This window comes from Neolamprologus multifasciatus, chromosome 8 (genome assembly GCF_963576455.1).
Source record: "Neolamprologus multifasciatus chromosome 8, fNeoMul1.2, whole genome shotgun sequence".
NCBI classification, from domain to species: Eukaryota; Metazoa; Chordata; class Actinopteri; order Cichliformes; family Cichlidae; genus Neolamprologus; species Neolamprologus multifasciatus.
In genome coordinates this window covers 13,751,944-13,774,997 of record NC_140446.1, presented here as the reverse complement: position 1 = coordinate 13,774,997, position 23,054 = coordinate 13,751,944, and the positions used below count along the sequence as shown (strand labels likewise).

Below are 23,054 nucleotides of genomic sequence, written 5' to 3'. Positions count from 1 at the left end.
TGCTTTATTAACAGTGTTTCAAAAACGTTCTCCATTAATCTGACATCAGATGACAAAACCTGCCCTTCGCCAACAGAAAACTTCCTAAAGTCGCAATTTTGGATGCTGCGCTTTCCCCGCCCACTAAATTTAGTAGTATAATAATGAGAGCTCAGCATGGGGAGAGGGGTGGCTTTGAGACATTTGACTCTATTTGGAGTTGCCTGGATTACAGAGGGTTGTATTTTTTTCTTGCTCGTTTCTCCTCATACACACACCTCAGCTGACTGGCGAGCTGTGTCCTCTCAGAGAGCCCTCAGCACGATGAGAGCTCTCCAGGCGCAGAGGATGTTGTGCGTGTTGGTTTTGTTCTTTGCGGGAATAGCAGCAGTTTGTGGTGAGTTTAACTGTTTTCTGTCTCTTCCTTCCTTTAAGGAACTCTGCTAAGACTTTAAAAAGTGATCATCTGCCAAAAAGTGATTACTGGTATTTAAACTGCTGTAATCCATCAAACGTTTGTGAATGATATCAAGTTATTTGAGCCAGAAAGGTAGAAGCTGCAATCAGTTTTTGGCAAATTCTTTATTTATCCGGATAAAAGCCTCATTTTTCAAGAGAGACCTGACCAAGAGGGCAGCAGAAAATACAACAGCTATAACATAACAGTTCTATTAAGGTATTTTAAGTGGGACAAACGACTGGATTGAACATAACGTATAACACAGAGTGGGTACATACATGCAGTCTCATGAGCATGCTCGCAAAACAGAACAGATCTTCATAAACCCTCTTGGTCACTGTTTCCTAGCATTTGAGAATGCAGATGTTTACAGATTACATTTTTTGAGTTGATCTTTAAAATTGTTTTCTTCATATGTTGGTGCAGTAGTTGAAGACTATATCAGTGAAATATAGTCCTATATTCAAGACAACACAGATGCTTGTGCTAGCTTTAGTGAACACAAAGTGTTTTCCACATGCAGCTGATAATTTACCAAACTTATCTTAAACCACAATTCACCTTGGGCTGCAGTCAATGCTTTGTTTTATCACTGCATAACACATGAACATGTCTGACACTAGTTTTACTTGGTAATGCATTACTAGTTTAAGAATGTTTTCTTTGAGCTTCATCTTTCTGATGAAAAATGACCTAAAATTCTGTTCTCAAGCCTCTCATAAAAACAAGAGAATTCACACCCACGTAAAGCAGATGATCCCAAATGTTCCTCTTAGTGAAAGGAACCAATCAGTATCAGTTAAATCAATCTAGTGCTTCTTTTCCTGGTTCCAGGTTCAAATGTCTGCACCTCCAGAGGAGCCAGCACATGCAAGGAGTGTCTGGATGTGCACCCCAGCTGTGCGTGGTGCTCCAAAGAGGTGGGGTCCCTTTTTTTTTTCCCCCACTCCACTTCATTTACAAGCTGAGCTTTCTGCCAACCAGACTGGTACACGGTGGTACAGATCTCTTCATCAGCCAGCTATAATCTGGTTTGGAAGAACACTCTCAGTGGTCTCTGTGGTGAAGCCACTTCTAGTCTTTGACTCCATGCACATTTTAAAATATTTGGGTTTGGATTTGTGAACACGACAACATGTTTCTTTCAAAGTTAGAAGGACAGAAAATGAAGGGTTTTAACTGCTTCACTGACTCTGAGTAGGATGCTTATGTGAGTCCAAGGACCCAGAACTCAGTGACTGACATCTTGTTAGTGTACGAGGATACAGTCATATTTTCTGGTTCAAACCAATGGGTGCAGTGATTTAATGTAGTGAAATTAAGTATGGGAGTCAACATACTTTTTCAGGATGACTTCAGCCTCTACAAGAGAGGAACTGGTTGAACTTCTTTAGGGTACAAAGTTTATTGAAGTACTAAAAGGAAACATAAGATTAGGCCGTTTTAGACTCCTGGTCCTCCCCGTTGCACTTTACTCTTTAAATCAGTCAGATATGCTCTCCTTTCTTGAATTTAATTACAACTGGAAATTAATCTACATTCAGATCAACGAGTCTGCTTTTCTCTTTAAAATGTCCTACATCTTTTTTCAGGACTTTGGCCAAGGAGTTGCTGGCCTGTCCCGCTGTGATTTGAAAAGTAATCTGCTGGCGGCAGGCTGTACCACATCAGCTCTGGAGTTTCCAACCAGCAAACTGCAGGTGATCGAGGACCGGCCCCTCAGCAACAAGGCAGCGGGAGCGACACAAGTTGTCACCCAGATAAAGCCTCAGAAAATACACATTACCCTCAGGCCGGGTGAGCACCTACATATAAGGATATAAGGTTTTTTACACAGTTTCACAGGAAATGAGTGAAACTGTTCTCTCTGAGGGAACGAGAAGAACAGTAAAATCAGGAAGCAGTGTTTAACTATTTCTTCATCTCATTTTCTAGATGATGCTAAACGTTTCACAGTGAAGGTGCGGCAGGTGGAGGACTACCCCGTAGATCTCTACTACTTAATGGATCTCTCCTACTCCATGAATGATGATCTCACCCGCCTGAGGACGCTCGGCAAAGGCCTGGCGGAGGCCATGAACCGCACCACCAGCAACCTGCGCATGGGCTTTGGAGCTTTTGTGGACAAGCCGCTCTCACCTTACATGTACATTTCACCAAAAGAGGCTGTAAAGAACCCCTGCTACAGGTAAATCTAAGATAAAATCATGGGTTTAAACCAGATCGGTCGACAGTTTATTATGCTGGTGTTGTTTCCCCATAATGTTTTTTCACGCTTCATATGTCACCACCGGTGTTGATTTCAGTGGTTTCAGTATTTACGTCTGCGTGTGTTAAGTACCTGCATTACGCAGATGATGTCAGTCTTGTGAAGACATATTTAAACACAGCGTTGCTCAGCAATAACGCGAGCAGTCTTGGAGCCTCAGCACTTGTTAAAGGCTCAATGTGGCTCCTAAGTGCTTGGTCAGCACCTGTGAATCAGCCACAGGTAATCTACTCAGGGAGGAAGAGCATCCCAGTGCCATAACTGCAGCCAGAGGCTCCTGTGACGTTGATTTGATGGTTCCAGGGTCATTTGTTTTCCCGCTCATGTAAAGTGAGACCCAGACTGTAGGAATGTTTTGATAAAAGATAAGAAAAGTGAAGAATTTATAGTAGGCTGCAGCAGTAAGAGAGAGCGAGAGGAGGGTACGTTCACAGTAAAGAGATTTTTTTATATGAATTATGAACAAAGGAGAAATCTCTTAAAGGTTTATTGTTTTTTTGTTTTTCCTTTTGCCCATGCCAGGTTATTTGATGGCTTTCAGATGACGCTGTACTCTGGTTGTTGGTCAAAGACTGACATGCATGAGACCAACAGTGCCCAGACTTTACCGCTCACAACTCTAGACTTATATGTTCAACTTATAGCATCCACAGTTTTCAAGATATCATTTTCAAATTTTGTGTGATGGTAGATATCAATAAAAGCTGAAGATGATTTAATTTTGGTGAAAATCTTGTCAAGATCACAGCAAATGTCAAAATCAATTACAATTAATCAATTACAAAAACTTGTATTACTCACATGTTTTTAATGGCTCTTCATCAAACTTCACAACTCTATACTAGCGCTTGGGGGCTAAGATTTGACCTTGACCTTCATTGTTAGCACCTAAGGTTAGCGATAGATTAAAACATTTTTCAAGAAGCCATATTGAATATTACATCATAAGAACGGGCACGGAGAGAACTGTACAACACACATTTTATTGTTTCGATTATGACACCCTACAATTTCACAATGATACCATAAAGTTTGGCAAAATCATACACTGCATGACTATAGCTTAAAATCTCAAGTTTTTGCAGCTTATAGATTCCAGCAAATTCTGCTCCTATTGTATGGGTAAAGATAAATACACCATTTTAGTATGTAATGGTTCAAGGTCATAGCTCATAGGTTAAAGGTCAGGGTCACTCAGATTAGGAAAAAGCTTTAGTTTCCATTGGATCATCTCCAGGCTATTAGTCATTGTAGCACATAAGCATTCTCTATATCTGAGCTTTTTAAAGCATTTTTTTCAATGCAACATTACAGGACTTCACACTGACAGAAAACGATGCTGACATCAGCATATAGCATCAAAGTTTTAGTACAGGCCTTGCCCTTCAGGGGGACACTCTTAACCGCTCTTGTTTATGTATATATTACCTAACATTAAAATACCAGTGATGTTAAAAATGTGAAAATATAGTTAGCCGGTTTGTAAGGCATAACTAACCAAGAAGACACCTGCAGGTAAACTGCATTTTGTAAAGATTTTGCATTCAATTTCATAACAAAATTGTAGTTGTTCTAATTGAATGACTTCTGAACATGTTTGCTTCTTACATACATATTATATCGTGCATAAACATTGTTCTTGAGGGTGGCGATGGGTGGAGATGTCATCAGTTGTTGGAGTTGACACCACTTTTGGATGAACCCTGATGCTGTCTGTCAAAGTAAACATTTAATTTCTCTTTACTTGGCAGCATTAATACCACCTGTCTGCCACAGTTTGGCTACAAACATGTCTTGTCTCTGACGGAGGAAGTGGGCCGCTTCACGGAGGAGGTGAAGAAGCAGATGGTGTCCAGAAACCGAGATGCCCCGGAGGGAGGCTTTGATGCAATCATCCAGGCTGCTGTGTGCAAGGTGGAGAGGCAGACTGCACGAGCACACATGTTTCCCCATCTCACAGACATAACTTGAGATTTGGTTTGGCATTCTTTTACTCCTCTGTCACGCACATCTAAGCTCAGAAATATTCAAAGACTGGGTGGTAAAATTAAGTTAATCAGAAGGAGATTTGCTGTTTGAAAAGAACTGAAAAATTCTTTATTGTTTACTTTCCTCCCTTTCTGTTACCTGGTTTGATGGGAACCAGGAGCAGATCGGCTGGCGTCCAGATGCTTCCCACCTTCTGATCTTCACCTCAGACGCAAAGACTCACGTGGCTCTGGATGGTCGTCTGGCTGGAATCGTGCAGCCCAACGATGGACGATGCCACCTGAACTCTGATAATATGTACAGCAAGTCTACGACCATGGTTAGCGCATATTAAAGCCGAGTATTTGTGTGCTCAGACGGCAATGAAGGGAAACCACGGCAGCGGTATGTGCTAACTTCATTGTCCTTTTGTTACCACAGGATTATCCATCTCTTGCTCTGATCACGGAGAAGATGTCAGAGAACAACATCAACCTCATCTTTGCAGTCACCAACCCTGTGGTTGCCCTTTACCAGGTGAGGAGCTCTGCAGTGGACACGATCCCCTTCTGTTACAACATAATTGCTCAAAAAACAAAAAATGCAAACATAAATGAAAACAAATATCCTCTTTTAATAAGAAGTAGTGTTTTCAGAGAAGTCCACTGAACCTCACTGTTTTTAAAAAAAAAAAAAATGAAACATTCTTGGAAGCTGCATTGGAAATCACTGTTTGCACACTACTCAGACACCGAAGAAGACAAAGTCAGTTTTTCCAAAACTGGAAACACTAGTACATCCAACTGGTGTCAAACAGTATTTTATACATAGTTTTGGCTACTGGATGGAAACTATTGCATGTCGAGTCAAGTAGCTTTTATGAATACAGCACATTTAAAAACAACAGCAGCTGACCCACAGAACTTCCCAGTAAAGTTAGTATTAGCAGGAAATTACAGGTGAAAACATGGAATCAGTCATAGAGGCTAAGAACAGAAATAAAAAATAAAACAAGAAAATATAATAATTACATAAAATGATTCCAAGCTGATAAATGAAAGAAAAATGTGACTGTAAAGTCACAAAAAGATAACTGGATACATGCGACTTTCATGCACTAATAGCACGTCACATTTATATCATGCATTTTGGATATTTTGGTTTTCACACATTTGATGTAACTCGCAACTGAAAACGTCTCTAAAATTATTGCGAGAAACCACAGAAGCGAGCAGAAACAGTGGTTTAATTTCTCTAAATACCCACTATTGGTTTTTCTTTTTGTACTTGCTCTGTCATTTACTGTCTCAGAAAACAACTGAAAAAACATACAAACAATTTAGCATTAGTTTTACATGCAGTATAAATTACTGTTTATAACAGTAGCATGGTAGCACGGTGGTTAGCAATGTTGCCTCACAGGAAGAAGGTCCACCATCTGGCTGGAGACTTTCTGTGTGGAGTCTGTGGATTTTCTTTGGATACTCTGGTATCTTGGGAAAAATACTGAACCTTGAGTTGCTTTCTGATGGGTTCATCAGCGTTTGAATGGGTGTAAATGTTAGATAGAAAGCACTTAGACACTTACCATTTACGTGCAGTTGGTGGAGTTTGGTTAAATGGTGATTCTAAAATTGCCCAAAGGTGTGAATGTGAATGTGAATAGTTGTCTGTCTCTTTGTGTTATCCTGTGCAGTCTGTCATATAGCACCCTGTGGTAAGCCTACCACAACCATGAGTGGGACAACAAGATGGATGGATAATATAACAGCAATCCATTGGAACAAATTAACTAATGAAAATGTAGTAAAATATCATCTTGACAGTAATGATTTAATATCAAATAATTAGCGATCTTTATTCGGTGGGTATTGGATTGGGGCATTCTATGTTTGCAACTAATGAGATGCAGATGACATTTGCAGCAATCGATAAATGATTAAAAGACTCCCTGATGATGCAGGATTAGAACAGTCTCTCTCTCTGTGTGCGTTGTAGAACTACAGTGAGCTGATTCCTGGCACCACAGTGGGAACGCTGTCCAATGACTCGGGAAATGTTATTCAGCTCATATTAAAGGCGTACAAAGTGAGTGCAACACACACGCACATGCAGACACACACGCTCACACATCCTTGGCGAGACAGTGTTTGAGGGGATGACATGTGCTTGTTGACACACACCCACAGCATGTGAGTCATACGCAGCGTCTCGGGAGAAATTCCCCAGTGGCTGAAGTGTGAAGCTGACCAAATGTAGGAGGCTCTTGGCTGGGTTTCATTATTTATGTTGAACGTGAGTTTATTATGCAGGTGAATGAGCTGAAAAGTAATTCTAGCTGTTTGCGCTGCAATATACACTCAAATATAAAGTCATTAGAGAAGTCAGTAAGATGTCGTGTATAATTTGCTATGAGTTACTTGTTTGACTCATATTTAAGGAAATGACCCGTCTTGAAAACCACCTGCTATGTGTGCGTGTTTGTGTTTCCTGCTTTTTTCTGTTGCCGTCAGAAAATTCGTTCCAAGGTGGAACTGGAGCTGCAAGGCGTCCCAGAGGAACTGTCTCTTTCCTTCAACGCCACCTGCCTGAATGGGGAGGTCATTCCTGGCCTCAAATCCTGCTCTGGGCTCAAAATAGGAGATACGGTTAGTTCTTCTAGACTTTGCACTGCAACTACAAGGTTTGGCTTCATATTACAGAGACGTGGCTGTACGTCTATCTGTGGTCAGTACAGCAAAATCACCACAGTGTGAGTTGGAGTGGAGTTCCCATTTTCATATTTTTACTTTTGGACTCTTATAAGGCAGCTCTGGTCTTTACCACATTCTAAGTCTCACTAAATCTCATCTCATTAGATGAACAGCAACACATGATTAATGAACAAAAACAGAAGCTGTGTGTAAAAAACCAAGCACACCCCATGATTCATTAGTTTGAATCATCATGACCACCTCCGTGATTGAGATTTTCAAGCCTTCATTCATGTAGAGCTTTGTTAAGGTCCCCCCTACAGCATTTCTAAGCCATACTGCCATGTTCTGTTTAGAGAGGCCTGGAGAAAGAGGCCTTTTCCTGGAAAAAGTTCATAACATGTCATACTTGGTCAGTCTTTTTCTAATTTTACTGTCACAAACTTTAACATTTAATATGCTAACAGAGGCCTGTAGAGTCTGAGTTGTGTTTTTTACAGTTTCTCTGAGTACTGGACATTCCAACAGTCCATTCCTGGGGAGACTGGTAACTGCTTGAATGTTTGCTATTTATAAATCATCTTTCTCTTTGTAGAATAATGGATTATATATTGTTTGGAAATCACACATAACTGATTGCGCCAGACCAACAAACTACACAAACCACTGATGATCAGTTTATTAAATTAAATTAAATTCAGTTTTACTTATATGTCGCCAAATTACAACAACAGTTGCCTCAAGACACCTTATACTGTAAGGCTCTACGATAATACAAAAAAATCAGAGAAAGCTCCCAACAATCATATGACCCCCATATGAGCGAGAGCTTTGGCAACAGTGGGAAGGAAAAACTCCCTTTTAACAGGAAGAAACCTCCAGTACAGGCAGCGCGGCCATCTGCCAAAATGAAAATGAATTCGACCTGGCTGTTATTTACCCTCTTGCTATGGAAACAGTAAGGGCGTACATGTCTGTGATGGTTCTCCAGCTCATCGTAGTCTAAGGAGCTTGGAAAGAAAAGCATCTGGACTTCTTTAAGTTGCTTGAAGACGTTTCACCTCTTAAGAAGCTTCTTCAGTTTTAGGGTCAAATGGTGTCCCAGATTTAAGGTCTATGGGAGTGTTCCCCATAGGGACCCCTAATGATTCTCTACCTAATGACACGAGCCAAGGTGTGAAAATAGGTGTAGGTCACAATCAGCCAAGGTTTCAGGTGAACTCATTGTGAAACCTAGCCCCACCCTATCATGTGATTTCCTGAGGTCAGAAGGCCGAGGATGTGAGTGGGCGTTAGCCCGCACATGGGCGTACATGGTTTTTCATACACTGCTTCTCCATTTTGGTTTAGTTTTTGTCACATAACTAATAATACAGTGTTATATTTCAAGTGTTGCTGTTCATCCGAACTTGTATTCAAATCATTTTAGGACCTGCTAAGGACTTTGTATTGTGTTCTCATATGTAAAATCTTAGAATTGAAAGAGGGTGAACTTTTTCACATTACTGTAAAAAGTAATAGTCATGATCTACTCATAATACTCATAATACTTATGATCTTTATCAACAGTTATATAAAAGAGTTTAAGTAAATGCAACTGGGTGGACCTTGTTTAGGTGGTCAGCATGAGTTAGTAATGGCTGGCCAATGCTTGTTAAGTGATATTTTGACTAAATGGAGTATTGCATAAAAAGCTAGTTATATATTCAGATTAATAGTGCACTTTTTCTACAATGTAGTCACAACATGAGTAACCAAAGAAAGGTGGCCCAAAAACTTTACCCACATAAAAGAGGATTTAGGATTAATAAGGTAGATTCTGAATTACCACAGAAAGGGGAGAAAGGCAGTAATCTGACTGTGATCTTTATCTACAAGTGTTAATCATAACCTCTGTCGCACCTAGTTGACTGTACATGGTTGTTTCCTTGCTTTATTTGTTTCAGATAAGGATGTACAGTGATCGTGATTGCTTACATACTGTACAGGCCACACTCAGGAAAACATCCTTCATGAGACTAATTAACTTACTTTCAGTGTAGTTTTTTTTTTGTTACTGTAATTTTTTAAAGAAGGACACAGTCGCCTAAACGCATTTAGTTTTTTCAAGGAATATTTTAACAATTCATATTTAAAAGATTCGGCTTGTACTCAAAATATCTCGAGAGACTATTGTTCCCTATAAACAAAAATAACAAATTAGTTCCATATGGGGCTTTTTTTTGGTATGTTTCCATTTCCCTTATTTCTTCTATCTGAGTTGGATTTTCCCTTTTTCTCATAGTGTCAAGGAGTAAAAGATGGAAAAATGGATGACAGAGTCTCTAACTTTATTTTTTTATCCTTCATGTTTTTTTGTCTTAAGATCCTTTTTTTAAATAGTTCTCTTTGTTAGTTTTTGCATTTTTCTTTATCTAAGCATCTATGGCTGTTTTTCTTTGTCTTTCTTCACTCCAGGTGACATTTTCTGGCCTCTACACATTTCTTTCTCTTTACCTCAGCTGCTATTATTATTTCCATATATGGCCATCTCTCCAGATGTAGTAACTCCCCACATTTACCAGATCTGGCATGCAGCACTGAATGAACAATTACTCTGACTGAATACATTTGGAGGCATTTCTTGTGTTACATCTGCTTTGTGCTGTTTTCTCTGACAGCGATTAGATAATGCTGAGTCTGGATGCCATAAAAAAAAAGAAACAAGTAAAAATGAGTTTAAGTGTCTCCTTTTTTCTTTACGCTTCTGTGCTCTTCGGCAGGTCTCTTTCAGTGTGGAGGCTCGTGCACGTGGTTGCCCATTCGAAAAAAAGAAAACCTTTATCATCAAACCTGTGGGCTTCAAGGACGCCCTCTCCATCACCGTCACCTTTGAGTGCGACTGCAAGTGCCAGGCCAAAGCCCAGCCTGATAGCCCCAAATGTAGCAACGGCAATGGCACCTTTGAGTGTGGCATATGCCTGTGCCACCCAGGTCGCTTAGGACCACATTGCGAATGTGCCGAAGGCGATTACAACCCCATGGCGCAGGATCGCTGCAGTGGACCTGCAGGATCCGGAGGACCTCAGTCGGCTATCTGCAGCGGCCGCGGAGACTGCGTGTGTGGCCAGTGCGTGTGCCACAGCAGTGACTTTGGGAAAGTGTGGGGAAAGCTGTGTGAGTGTGATGACTTCAACTGCCTGCGTTACAAGGGAGAACTCTGCTCGGGTAAGGCGTCATGAGTTATAGTAAGAAAGACATGCAGGCTTCTTGTGTATTTACTTTGCTTTAGGATTTTAAATGAATGAGTATTAATCAGTGATGTGCTTAATGGTCAACAGTTTAGTCAACAGGCTGTAGCTCAGGAGGTAGAGCAGGTCATCTATTGATTGGAAGGTTGGTGGTTCAATCCCTGGGTCTTCCAGTCTGCATGTCAAGTATCCTTGGGCAAGATACTAACCCCAAGTTGCTCTTCGATGCATCCATCAGAGTATGAATGTATTTAGAAAGCACTATGTAAAGAGAAAGTGCTTGTGAGAACGGGTGTGAATGTGGCATGTTGTATAGAGCGCTTTGAGTACTCCGGGAGAGTAGAAAAGCGCTATATAAGAATCAGTCCATTTACAAAAAATATTAAGACAGTCTAATATAGTCTGTTATTCCCAATAAATATTCAATTTCCTGCTGTAGATACCTTTAATTCTCTTTAATTATTTACCAGTATTTGCTTTTTAAAGAAAGACTAAAAATGGGAGTAGCTCTGTTCAAGGATTAACTTCAAAATGGTGCATTGGGGTTTAGTGAGGGCAGCAAGTAGTGCAGGACAGATTGTATGTGCTGTACTTTTTTTCTATTATTATTTTTGGCCGGCCACAGTGGTCTGTGAAGTTGCTGGCAAACAACTGAGATATACCCAGCCAAGAGATAGCCCAACCTTAGCTGTTCCCCCCCGAAAGCTGTAGTGGGTCGAAATGACCCACTGACTTCTATCTTGATTTTTCTGTATGGTTGTGGTAGAGTTTCGTAGAATGCGCGCACTTTTATAGCTGAGGTCGTTTGTCCCTTTCACCGCACTGACTTGCCACCCACCTCATCTGGGAAGAATTATATACAGTAAAAACTCTCCCCTCTGGATATGGGCTACATTCACAATAAACATCTGGTTTGGTGTATGTGCACTACGTGTGAGTGTTAGCTCAAGTTATATGTTTGTGTCATCCAAACCTTTTGTACTAAAGAATTTGAAGGGATTCATGAACACACAAGAGGTTATCACTTTACTTTTTATTACTTTCAATGTTTTAGTGCTTTTAAATAAAAACCATGCTGCTGAGTCAAAACAGCAGCATGGTTGTTACTAGCCAGAAGTATCAGAATGACATCACATGCTGTCATGTAAAAAATGCTATTATGCATGTGAGAATAAGCATCATTGGGTTTGCTGGCAAGACATTTTGGCTCATGTTAGAATAGAGTTAATGGTAAAACATAAAAAAGTTTATTGCTTTCTTAGAAGTTTGATGAAATGATCAATCTCGTGTCATTAATGCAGTGCTTGCATGTTGTTAATTCCAAACCCCATTAATGAGGACCCGGTTATTAAAAATCCAACATGTAATCAGTTTTTGCCACTTTCCCTTAAACTAAACCCAACATTACCAGCATTTAATGTCTTTAATATTTCATTTGAATGCTTTGATAAGATCGGTGAGCTGTTTTTTATGACTGTCTTTTGCAGTCTTGTAACAGAAACAAAGTAAGAATAAAGTTTTCTTTGGTTTTTTTAAACCTTTTTATTATTGTTCGCAGCTAGCTTAGCATAAACACTGAACGCAGGGGGAAATGTTATCCAAGTGCAGAGATCACAAGTACATCTCAAACTTACTTAAAAAGTTACTGTTTTATTTTTCCCATTTTTAATGTGTGCCAAAGGAAAATTAAAAACAACAGCTGCAAGGATAACCAGGCTAGCTTTATTTCTTTGCTTTTTGCTAACAAGGAAGCTAAGCTAACTAAGCTAATTGACCCTGAACTCCACATCTGGTGAACAGCTTTCAGTGTTACATTACATTTTTATACATTCATTTTTATAGTTTAGTTCTATGTTTGTTTGTTTGTTTTTGTTTTGTTTTTAATTATATGACAGATATTTTGAAACAAATGCAACTTTTCATATCATGTAGACATAGTGCTATTACACTTATGCACTAGTACCTCCTGATGCTATTTAGGTTGAATTTATTTGCTAAGCACCTTGTATTAGGTAGTTTTTAGGTAGAGCTCATATGCCACTAAAAACTATCCACATCCATCTCGGCCGGTCTCACAAGGAAATGTTTTCCTGTGCAACCCAAAGTCCACAGAGTAACATGAAAATGCCTTTATTCTTACTCATTGGCTGGTGTGGTGTAATGATGTTAAAAATAAACTCATGTTTGGCCAAGAGGGAGAGTACTGGAAATGTTCAGAGACTATGTGTGTGCAGAACACACATAGTCTTCTGTTGTCTTGAAATATCTTATTCAGTGTGTGGACCATTGTATTTTTCTCCACAGAATGATCTAATTAAAAGCTAGAGGTCTTGTGGCCATGTGATAATGACAGTTTATCCGTGGATCATCCTTTATCCAGTTAGACTGTGCCAAGCAGCTTCCTGTGACATTGTTTATCTGGGCATTGTTTTTTGTGATGGAAAGCCACAATGTTTTTGCCCCGTTACTCTTACTGGCATGTACACTCACATTCACACAGAGTTTTGTGGAATAACAACAAGACAATGTGTACAAATTTGCTCAGATATGCGCTTCATCACGCAGCCAAATATAAAAGCAGTGCAGTCACCGCAGACAAACAGTGAAATAGGTTTTTAACCTCTAGCAGTTTAATATTCCGCTTCTGGTTTCCAGTGTTTCCAGTGTAAAGTCATGAACTTACAGGACCACTGAATGTCTGCAAGAAATAATACTTATTTTTAACTAGCTACAATTAAAAAGTCTTCTAATTGTTGGGTTTTTGCTGGATTATTGTGGCATCTTATGTTGGAATTTAGTGCTTTATAAATAAAACTGAATTGAATTAAACCTTTAAATTTAATTTGGGTTAGATTTCTGGCTATTATTATTGCCATGAAATGCTAGCTTGACTTCAGCATGGCTGTAGATGCTGTGTTTGAAGTGTTTGAAGGCTAAGCAACATGGTAAATCTTTTTCAAGGTACAGAAAGGAGCCCATAAATGGGGCAAAAAGAATTGTATGACACAGGTTTGTGGTCAGTTCAGTCATAACCATTTAACAAGCAGTGGCCAGCCATTACTAACTCATGTTGACCACCTAAACAAGGTCCACCCAATTGCATTTATTTTAAATTTGTGAATTTGTAAAGGTACCTTATGCCCAGCATATTATAAAATGGTACGTAACATTTATTTCTTTAATAATAAAGCCATGAAAATAATGAGCATGTGTATAAGCTTTTGTCAAAACTTGCAACAAAATAAATACGTTTGTGTAAGACAGTGTGTAAACTATGTGATGCCAAATGATTGACGTTACAACCATTCCAGATGCCAAAAGCGTCCTTCTTCACCAACTCGTGCTGCGCCCTCTTTTTCACATAAAATTTCTTGTCACATTGTCCTCCTCTTGTTTTTTGTTTATTCTCAGGGCACGGTGTCTGTAACTGTGGCTTCTGCCAGTGCGCGCCAGACTGGCAGGGCGAGAACTGTAACTGCTCCAGACGTACAGACACTTGTATGTCCAGCCTGGGCCTCCTGTGCAGCGGGAGGGGTCAGTGCGTGTGCGGAGCCTGCGAGTGCACGCAACCAGGTGCCTACGGAGCCACGTGTGACAAGTGTCCCACCTGCCCCGATGCCTGTACCATGAAGAAGTGAGTTTACATACAGAGATATTCAATTTAGCCCCTTTAAATCAACTGGTGGCCTCGTTGATATTTTACATTTTAACAGGGAGTGTGTGGAGTGTAAGCACTTCAAGAGGGGCAAACTGATTGACGACAAAACCTGCTCTCGGATCTGCAAGGATGAGATTGTTCTTGTGGATGAATTAGGTGAGATGTTAGACTTGTATTTTGGCACTGCTGGTTAATGTTAATAATAATTCCATAAATGCACAAGGTGGAACAATCCATTAAAGGGGTCATATTGTCTAACTTGTAATGTAACGTCAACATTTTTCACACAGAGCTCCATGACACAAATGCGGTGAATTGCACTTACAAAGATGAGAACGATTGCGTGGAGCGTTTTCAGTATTATGAAGATGCCAGTGGCAAATCCATCCTCTTCGTTGTCAAGGAGCCAGGTAAGAAACCTCATCAATGATAGGAGATACAAAGATTGATGTTTATTTGGCCCATGCTGTTTTCTGATTGTTTGTAAAGTTGAAACTTTACAATGTTACCCACACTGTAGTAAATTACAGGATCTTCTCTTATTAAAACAACTGAAAATAAAGTATTCTGCTGCTGGAGGTACGAATAATTAAATAAAATGAACTGCTGCACCTTTACCTGACACATATGACTTTACAAAACTAAAGCAGCAAGAGATTTAAAGAACATCACATCACTTTCCAGCATGTTTACATTCACATTTTTTCTCCTTTTCCTATCATTTTCCTTAAAACTGCTTTGCTCTTTTGCTCATACTGAGGCTGCTGGCTTGTGGCTGGCCTGTGATTGGCTCTGAGCTCTGGCCAGGCTTAGCATTAAGTGCTTTGCCGGTGTTAGCTTCTTTAAAATGTCCATTATAGCTGGGTATGGTTGTTTTAAGTATCTGATTAGGTTTTTTGTTAAAAATGTTTTCATAGTGACTCCCCCCATGGTTTACTGTGGCAAACTTGCGTCTTCACTCATGTTAGTGTGTGACTGTGAGTACACGTGCAACTATTTGCCTGCGCCACTGTGTACGTGTTGTGGGTGCATGAAAGAGAAGAGTAATCTGATTCCATTCCCTAGCCAGTCAATAGATTCATCTCTACTGTTAATTGCTAATTTTTTTTTTTTTTTTTTTTTTTTTTTTTTTTTTTTTTTTTTTCCGCCTGTCCCATTTGGTTCTTTAGCCGTCAGAATTGTTGTCTGAAGACCAACAAGGATACCCAATGGATTTATTTTGCCAAATGGATCATCATGGCATTGCCGTATTGGTCCATTTGATCGACCTTTGTTTTTATTATTTATTTTATTTTCAGTTGTTACAGACGGGACAGACATGAGTGAGGGATAGGAAAGGGAGAAAGAAAGAGGAAGGAAAAGAAAAACAGAAGGGGAGAGGGACAGTGAGAAAGGGGGGAAGAAAAAATATCTCCGGGATCACCTGTTAATTGCTAATTTAATGTCATTTAACATTATGGGTTAGAAATATGAATCTGTTGCTTTTTTTTGTGCTGAATTTGCTACCAGATGTAACCAACACAAATGCTGAATAGATGAGGATAAACCTGCAACAACAAACTTTCACCATCATCTGCATTTTTTAAATTTCTGGCAAAACTTTTTAGTGCTTTGTGTTCACCCAACTACAAACTGTCACTTCCCCGATGCCTGCTCTCTCACTTGTTAAGTGGCCAAATAGAAAAAGTGTGGGGCAGTAAAATAGCTTTCTGCCCTCAGAGAAAATCTGTACTTGGGTCTACCTTTAATGAATGTGTGTGTTTAATTTAAGCACAACTGGGTATCAGAGAAATACACCACAATTTCCCTTGAACATGGGGCACCCTGCTGTGTCAAAGAGGGCTGTAAATAGCTGCCCAGCTCCTCCGGGAACATGCTGACTATACATATCGTAGAGAGAAAGCCCTCTCGTGCTCTCCTCTTGAGGATATGGAAGAAAATAAGTAAGCAAAAGAACAGTGAAGGAAATGTGAAGTTGTATCACTCACCCTTTAAAGCTGTCTAAGCTTTAAAAAAAAATCGAGACAACATAAGAAAAAGTTGGTAAATCACATTAATCAATAGTGTCAGCAAGACTTTGATGGGCTATGAGCATTAACGGGTCGGCTGAAGAGCAGGAAGTAGAGCTAATTTATAATGATAGAAGGAGGAAGATGAGAGCAGCTTTGATGTTGGCCATAAAAGTTTGCCCTCGTTGCTTTGGTTGCCCAACACCGCTTTTCACATGCATATGTGCATGTAACCACATGCCACACAGATATACTGACATTATGAGGAACCCATAGAGCATTAAAGCTCTAGGAGAATTCTTACTGTTTAACACGTTGGCATCTTTCGCCTCATCATTTGGTTGTCCGGTGTATACATGCGTACCACATATTTATTCACTGCAGCACCATAACACTTTTTTAAGGACAAGACTTCATAGTAGGCTTGCATCAGATTGCATTAAAAATAAAAAGTTCAAGCTAAATATCACACTGAGACTCATCTGGTGACCAGAAAATAAGTTAATATTGGATGAATGGATGCTTTATTCATCCTCAGGGAGAAATTCACATAATGCTGATGCTTTCTACATGTGATTAGTATTAATTCATTACACATTTTTGAGAAGCTTAAGAAAAAACTTTAAATATGTCATTTTTTAATTCTGAGAACTCTAAATTTAGGAGCGTATGGGGGTGGTTGAATAATATTTGATTACCTCATATCTGTCATCACATTTTGGCTCGAATATTTTTCAGTTCATCAGCTTTTTTGATTGAGTCACATACGCTTTAATTGACCAAGTAGACCGCAGTGGAAAAATAAAGATCTAGAAGTTTCTCGTGTGAAATAACTCATACTGTATGAACTTTTGCAGACCTTTTTTGGAGCAACATTGCACTCTGGGGACTAATTAAGCCTCAAAATTTGTAGCCAAAACATTAGTGAACTACTGTAAGAGATTGTGAGAGATATAAAAGACACTGAAGCTCCTCAAATTCCCAAACCTTACAAGCAACTTAAATTTTCGCAGTCCCTTTAGTTGACTGTAAAACATACTTGGGGGAATTATTGAAGAGAAATTAGTCATGCGGACAAGGCTAGCAAATGTGATGAGTTGTTCCACTTTTGAAGTGGCTCATGTCCGTGACTCTTTGAAGGAGCATAATGACCGTTGTTGTGCGACATTGTGCAAATCAGAGTACTGGAGAGTTTTGCCAGACCACAGTGAGGGAGGAGAGGATTGTGGCCTTGCTTTAAGAGGTTACCGTTTTCCACTTTGGCCCATTTTCCACTCTTCTCTCTGGTCTTTAACAGCCTGTTCAGCACTGTTATGCTTCCCTTGTTCTCTTCCATCACTTAAAAACCTGATGGCAATTAGAAAACTGTCAGTCATGCTAAAAAAAACCATGCTATTAAGTTTAGAAGAAGAATAATCCTTTAATTGTCCCACAAGGGGAAATTTGGTTGTAACAGCAGCCAAAAAGACAAATATACAAACAAACAGTACACAGGACACGGAACATAAACATACACAATTTTTCTTACATATTTACATTAAGGACAATGGTTACTATAAACAGAGAGTACTGTACAGTTATTAAATTAAATAAAAATAATTACAGGTAAGAGGCAAACCAGGTTGTAGTGCGAATTGGTTAATTAACTAACTTATTGCAGTTACAGCATTGATGTAAACATCTATGTTTGTTGGGAGCAGTTCAGATTGTACAGTCTGACAGCTGCAGGGAGGAAGGACCTGCGGAAACGCTCCTTCATGCATCTAGGATGCAGCAGTCTGTCACTGAAGGAGCTCTGCAGTTCAGCAACATCTACATGCATGGGGTGGGAGACTCTGTCCATCAGAGATGTTATTTTGGCCAGAGTCCTTCTGTCTCACACCACCTGCACTGGGTCCAGGGTGCATCCCAGAACAGAGCTGGCCTTCCTGATGAGTTTATCCAACCTCTTCCTCTCAGCTGCCGATATACTGCTGCTGATTAAAGCTGCACACCTGCCTTTATAACAGGCGTTATAACCCCTGACTCTGAAAACTCACTGCAGTTAGTAGGGGACTACGTTGTGATATTAGCAAGATTAAATCAATAAGAACCAGAGATGAAACACAGTTATAAAATAATTCTCTGGCCTGACCTCTGGCTTATCTGCTCATTCCCTTATCACTTCCTCCCTCTGTTTAGACTGCCCCAAGGGTCCAGACATTTTGGTGGTGCTTCTGTCAGTGGCAGGAGCCATTTTATTCCTGGGCTTGGCCGCTCTGCTTATCTGGAAGCTGCTGGTTACCATCCACGACAGACGGGAGTTTGCCAAATTTGAGGAAGAACGCGCTCGCGCCAAGTGGGAAACAGTAAGTGAACGGACTCTGAAGTAGTGAATTGGGAAACTGCAAGGGCAGCATTTGTTTAATATGATCATAGAAAGCACTGAGGATGCAATGCAGTCTTTGCACACACTCAAGTATGCAAACATGCCTGCACATTCCTATGCACACACACGCTCACACACACACACACAAAAAGCCCACACACGCAGTGTCTTGCTCCCGTTGTCTGAAGATGTTTTTTATTATATCTGTTACATGCTGTTACTACCAACAGAACAAAAAAGCAGCCAACGGAAGGGCTGGGTTTAAATTAGCCAGCGCTAATCAGCCTTTACTGGTAATAAGCCTGTTTGTGGCCTAAAGAACACAGCTAAATCCCACAAGCCTCAAACCACAAGGAATCACAGTAGGTTTAAGTTGCTCACAAGTAACACAAAACCACACACTCAAGTTAGCATGTCTGCTTAAATGATGACATGAAATAGCTGTTTTAAAAGTGGACTTTTCTATTGTGTCATTACCATAAACCGCCCCTTGACTCGTATCTCCTCGTGTGTGTTTGACTAACAGGGGCACAATCCTCTTTACAAGGGAGCGACATCAACCTTTACGAACATCACATACAGAGGAAAAGACTGACGCTACTGAACAAAGCTGGAGAATAAAGGATGGAAATAATGCACTTCGACAATCCTCTCTGAGAAGGCAGCGAATCATGTGCAGGCCTCTACTGTCACGCAATAACTAATAATTATTTGCTTGTAAATATGTAGAAATCATTCCGAGGAGACATTTTATCAGGGATTTGAGACAAAACACCCACCTGTACCACGATGTTAGATAAGGTGTTTGTTTGTTTTTTGTTTTGAATGAGAATTGTTTTGTTGTGCAGCCCATAATAAAGGTTTAGATCTCCAAAAGTAGCTTTTTGTCCATCTGTTGAGAGCCCACTGAAATCGTAAAAGTTGAAATCAAGAGCACAAAATTTAACGAGAAGCACAAAGAGAGTGCAAACCTTCACCGAGGCACTTTTAAGGGGATAGTTTTGTGTTTTGCCCATATTAATTTTGTCATCTTTGTTCTTTTTAATCATAATTTAAGAAGTTTGCAGTTTATAACACATTTTGGGGTCAATGTGAAAATGTGAAATGTGAAAGTGAGGTCATATGTGACAGGATAGTTGGATGCAGACATTAAGGTGATATTTAGAAACCCCATATACCACTTTTTCATCCTAAATGTTGCCAATACAAGGATAGTCATTTGGATGAGTAACGAAACGTTTCACCCAATGAAAACGCTACATCCAGATGAACAGAATCAACTTTTGAAGATAGTTATTTTATGAAAGTTTCATCTTATTTGACCTTGAAGAAGTCAAACAAGATCAGAAATCCCAATATATCATCATATGTCATTTCCTATATACCTATATGTTGTAAATACAGACAATGGTAGTAAGAAACATAGTTTTAAATAGCTCTACATAGCATTAATACCACTTTGACCTTAAGATCACTCTGTTGAGCTTTAAGGTAAAGTCAGAAGTCAAAAAGAGGTTTAAGTCTTCAGATATGGTACTCTCTATATGTTGACAATAAACACCACACTTGTAAGAATCAGTTTCTAATTTATAAAATGGATTTGTCAATTTTTGACCAATAAATCATTACGTTGACAAATTTTACATCCCTACAAAGCTTGATCAGAATTCATTCAAAACTTTTCTAGCAATCATGTTTACAGAAAAAAGATGCACCCAAGCGCTACCAACAACATAACCTTTTTGGCAGAGGCAATAAGAATATATTTAACATTTGAGAAGTGCTATATACTTCCCAGTGTAAAGGTAGTCAGGCATTCAAACATAACATTAACATTGAATAGAAAACTCTTGGCAGCAAAGGAAATGTTTTGCTTATTAAAATAAAACCAAAAGGATCCACATGACTGCATATCACTGTGGCAAAATGGTAAAAAATTATATTTTAAAAAGTAATATGGGTGAACTCAGTTCCTATAAGCCAGTGTAGGGCACAGCATGTCCTGTTTGTGACACCAGTGGGAAACCACAAAGATAAACTGCCATCATGTGGTTTGGACTAAACTGAAAATTTCTAGTGCGTTAATATCATTTTCTTTGAAGATATGAAACATGATTTTTTTTAGTCATTCTTTGTAATACACTGGATGTTATAACCACATAATTTGAGACATTAAAGTTAAAGCATGGTGTTTAAAGAAAAAAAAAGTCTACTATACTAAGTCTAGTCTACTAAGTCAACTATAGGTCAGTGGGGCTTGTGTGCTCACAGCACTCGTGATTATTGTATTAACGATATCCATTCTCATTAATATTGTAATATTGATTCAAAAGTAGAAAAAAACTGTCTGAAACCACGCTTTGAGAACACTGACTAATTCCTGCTGAGTTTATGTTTTGAATGTTAAAAATGTGATGAATGAAAAACACATAAAACAGACAATCAGAGATCTACTTTTCTGCAAAATACATTTGATTTACAGTCGATCGTGTAACCCTTTAATTAGTCTTTATTAAAATATTGTCCATGAGCCCATTTTGCTGTACACTCAGTCTGTGTATGCATCAGCTTAAAAGGATAATATTTTCTTTTTTTTTATGATAATAATTATGATAAACCTATTATCATAATTATTAGTGTAATTAAGTCATCCTCAACTCTCTCTTGACTGTGCAGGATTTTTTGAATGCAGCGCACTACTCGCATCTCCTGGACTTAAACTGCAGGTTTAATTTGCTCGTTTGTGTGCACAGTGCAGTTCATCAGCTCAACGGAGCAGAGAAAGAAAATAGGTAAAAAAAACACGTCCCAGCTCACTGGCTTTGACAAAGCCAGTAAAGCTATTTAGCTCCACCAAGTGGAAGAAAGAAAAAACAACCTGTGAGGTGGTTAAAAAAAGATTAATGGAATGAAACTAATTCACATGTACAGATATGACGTCAAGCTGGCCTTATTAAATTTAAGCCTCCGTTAGAGTACATCCCACAGCACAGACTGTAGATAAAAGATGGATGTATACACCATCATGTCACCTGTTGTCTTTAGACTATGCATTTCAAAGCCTCAACTTTAGCATTTTGGCCAGTAACCAGGTTTGGGGGGTTAAATGCTAAGCTATCAGCTAAGGTTATTGAGCATGGTTAGTGCATCAATGAAAGCACAGTTGCATTTTCATTTTTTTAAATTTCTGGCTTTGTTTTTCACCTCTGGAGGTTAATGCTTCATTTTGATCAGTTGATTTCCAAAGTTTTCTCAGATGGTCCCAGTAGTCATTCTGTCTGCCCAGCAGAAGATCTGTGCTCCGCAATTCAAGGAAACACTGGTTTAAATCAAACCACAGGTTTGGTTTAAACTGCAACTTAAAATAGAGTAACGCTAATAAAAAATCAAAAGCCCCTCAGTGTTCACATTAGTGTTTGTGCAGTTTGAAGGTATGTTAACACAATGCCACAATTTTCCCAGGAGTGGATATCCCACCAAAGGTTAGACCATGCCATGCTCAGTGACATTACCAAAAACCCAAGAGATAAACCTCAGACTCTACAAGCCTTGGACAGCATGTTAAATGTTAAAGTTCATGAAAGGGGGAAAAAAAGTTCATAAAGCACAATTAGAAAAAGACTAATAAAGCATTGCTCTTTTGGAAGTGCTGTTAGGAAAAAGTGTCTTCTGTCTAAATAGATCATGCCAGCACAGCTTAGGTTTGCAAAGTTGCATCTGAACAAACCACCAGACTTCTGGAACAATGTCCTTTGGAGCAACAAGACCATAATGGAAATATCTGGTCATGATGCACAGCACCACATTTGGTGAAAACCAAACACAACATATCAGCGCAGACACTTCATACCATGTGGGAGCACAGTGATGGAAGGGTGATGATTTGGGATTGTTTTGCAGTAGAAGGGTCTGGATACTTTGCAATCATTGAGTCAACCATTAACTCTTCTGTAAACCAATGTATTCAAATTGAGGCCATCTGTCAAACAGTTAAAACCTTGTTGAAATTAGACAATGATCAATTGCACAGCTGCAAATCTGCAACAGAACGACAAAAAAAGAAAAGATGAAGGTGTTGCAATGAACCAGTCAAAGTCCAGACCTCAACCTGACTAAATGATGTGGTGGGTAGTGTAAACTGAAGTCCAGAAAACTGAAGGAATTGAAGCAACATTGCATTTACTACTGCTAAATTCTACAAGTTATAACCTACAAGCAATTGGTTGTGTACTTCATTTTTTTCAACTGATGGTAAAGCTTCATGAGAAAACTCCTTTTCACACCGCTGTTTTATGTGAAAAGTAAAAAATAAATTACCGGAGCATAAAATATCTGAATACATAAGGTATGTTCAGAGAAGTAGCTTGCATAGCAGTGATGATAAGGACTTAAGCTCACACAAATACAGTGTTAAACATTT

The 23,054-nt window shown here is 39.2% G+C and overlaps 1 protein-coding gene across 1 annotated transcript; it reads left to right on the top strand.

The window, feature by feature from the left end:
* The first annotated feature begins 139 nt into the window (after positions 1 to 139).
* Positions 140 to 21,174, top strand: LOC146512677 (integrin beta-3-like). Its single transcript, XM_085170218.1, has 15 exons — positions 140 to 376; positions 1,274 to 1,359; positions 2,032 to 2,236; positions 2,375 to 2,627; positions 4,460 to 4,622; positions 4,855 to 5,016; positions 5,118 to 5,213; positions 6,675 to 6,764; positions 7,190 to 7,324; positions 10,132 to 10,576; positions 14,011 to 14,233; positions 14,313 to 14,413; positions 14,548 to 14,667; positions 18,448 to 18,614; positions 19,161 to 21,174. The coding sequence occupies exons 1-15, from the start codon at positions 157 to 159 to the stop codon at positions 19,227 to 19,229; spliced, it is 2,535 nt and encodes an 844-aa protein (XP_085026344.1). The 5' UTR covers positions 140 to 156; the 3' UTR covers positions 19,230 to 21,174.
* Positions 21,175 to 23,054: the final 1,880 nt, after the last annotated feature.

Coding starts and splice junctions, on each gene's coding strand:
- LOC146512677 (XM_085170218.1), top strand. CDS start 157: ATGGGGAGAGGGGTGGCTTTGAGACATTTGACTCTATTTGGAGTTGCC. Junction 5,214..6,674: donor CTGTGGTTGCCCTTTACCAG/GTGAGGAGCTCT, acceptor TGTGCGTTGTAG/AACTACAGTGAGCTGATTCC. Junction 14,414..14,547: donor TGTTCTTGTGGATGAATTAG/GTGAGATGTTAG, acceptor TTTTTCACACAG/AGCTCCATGACACAAATGCG.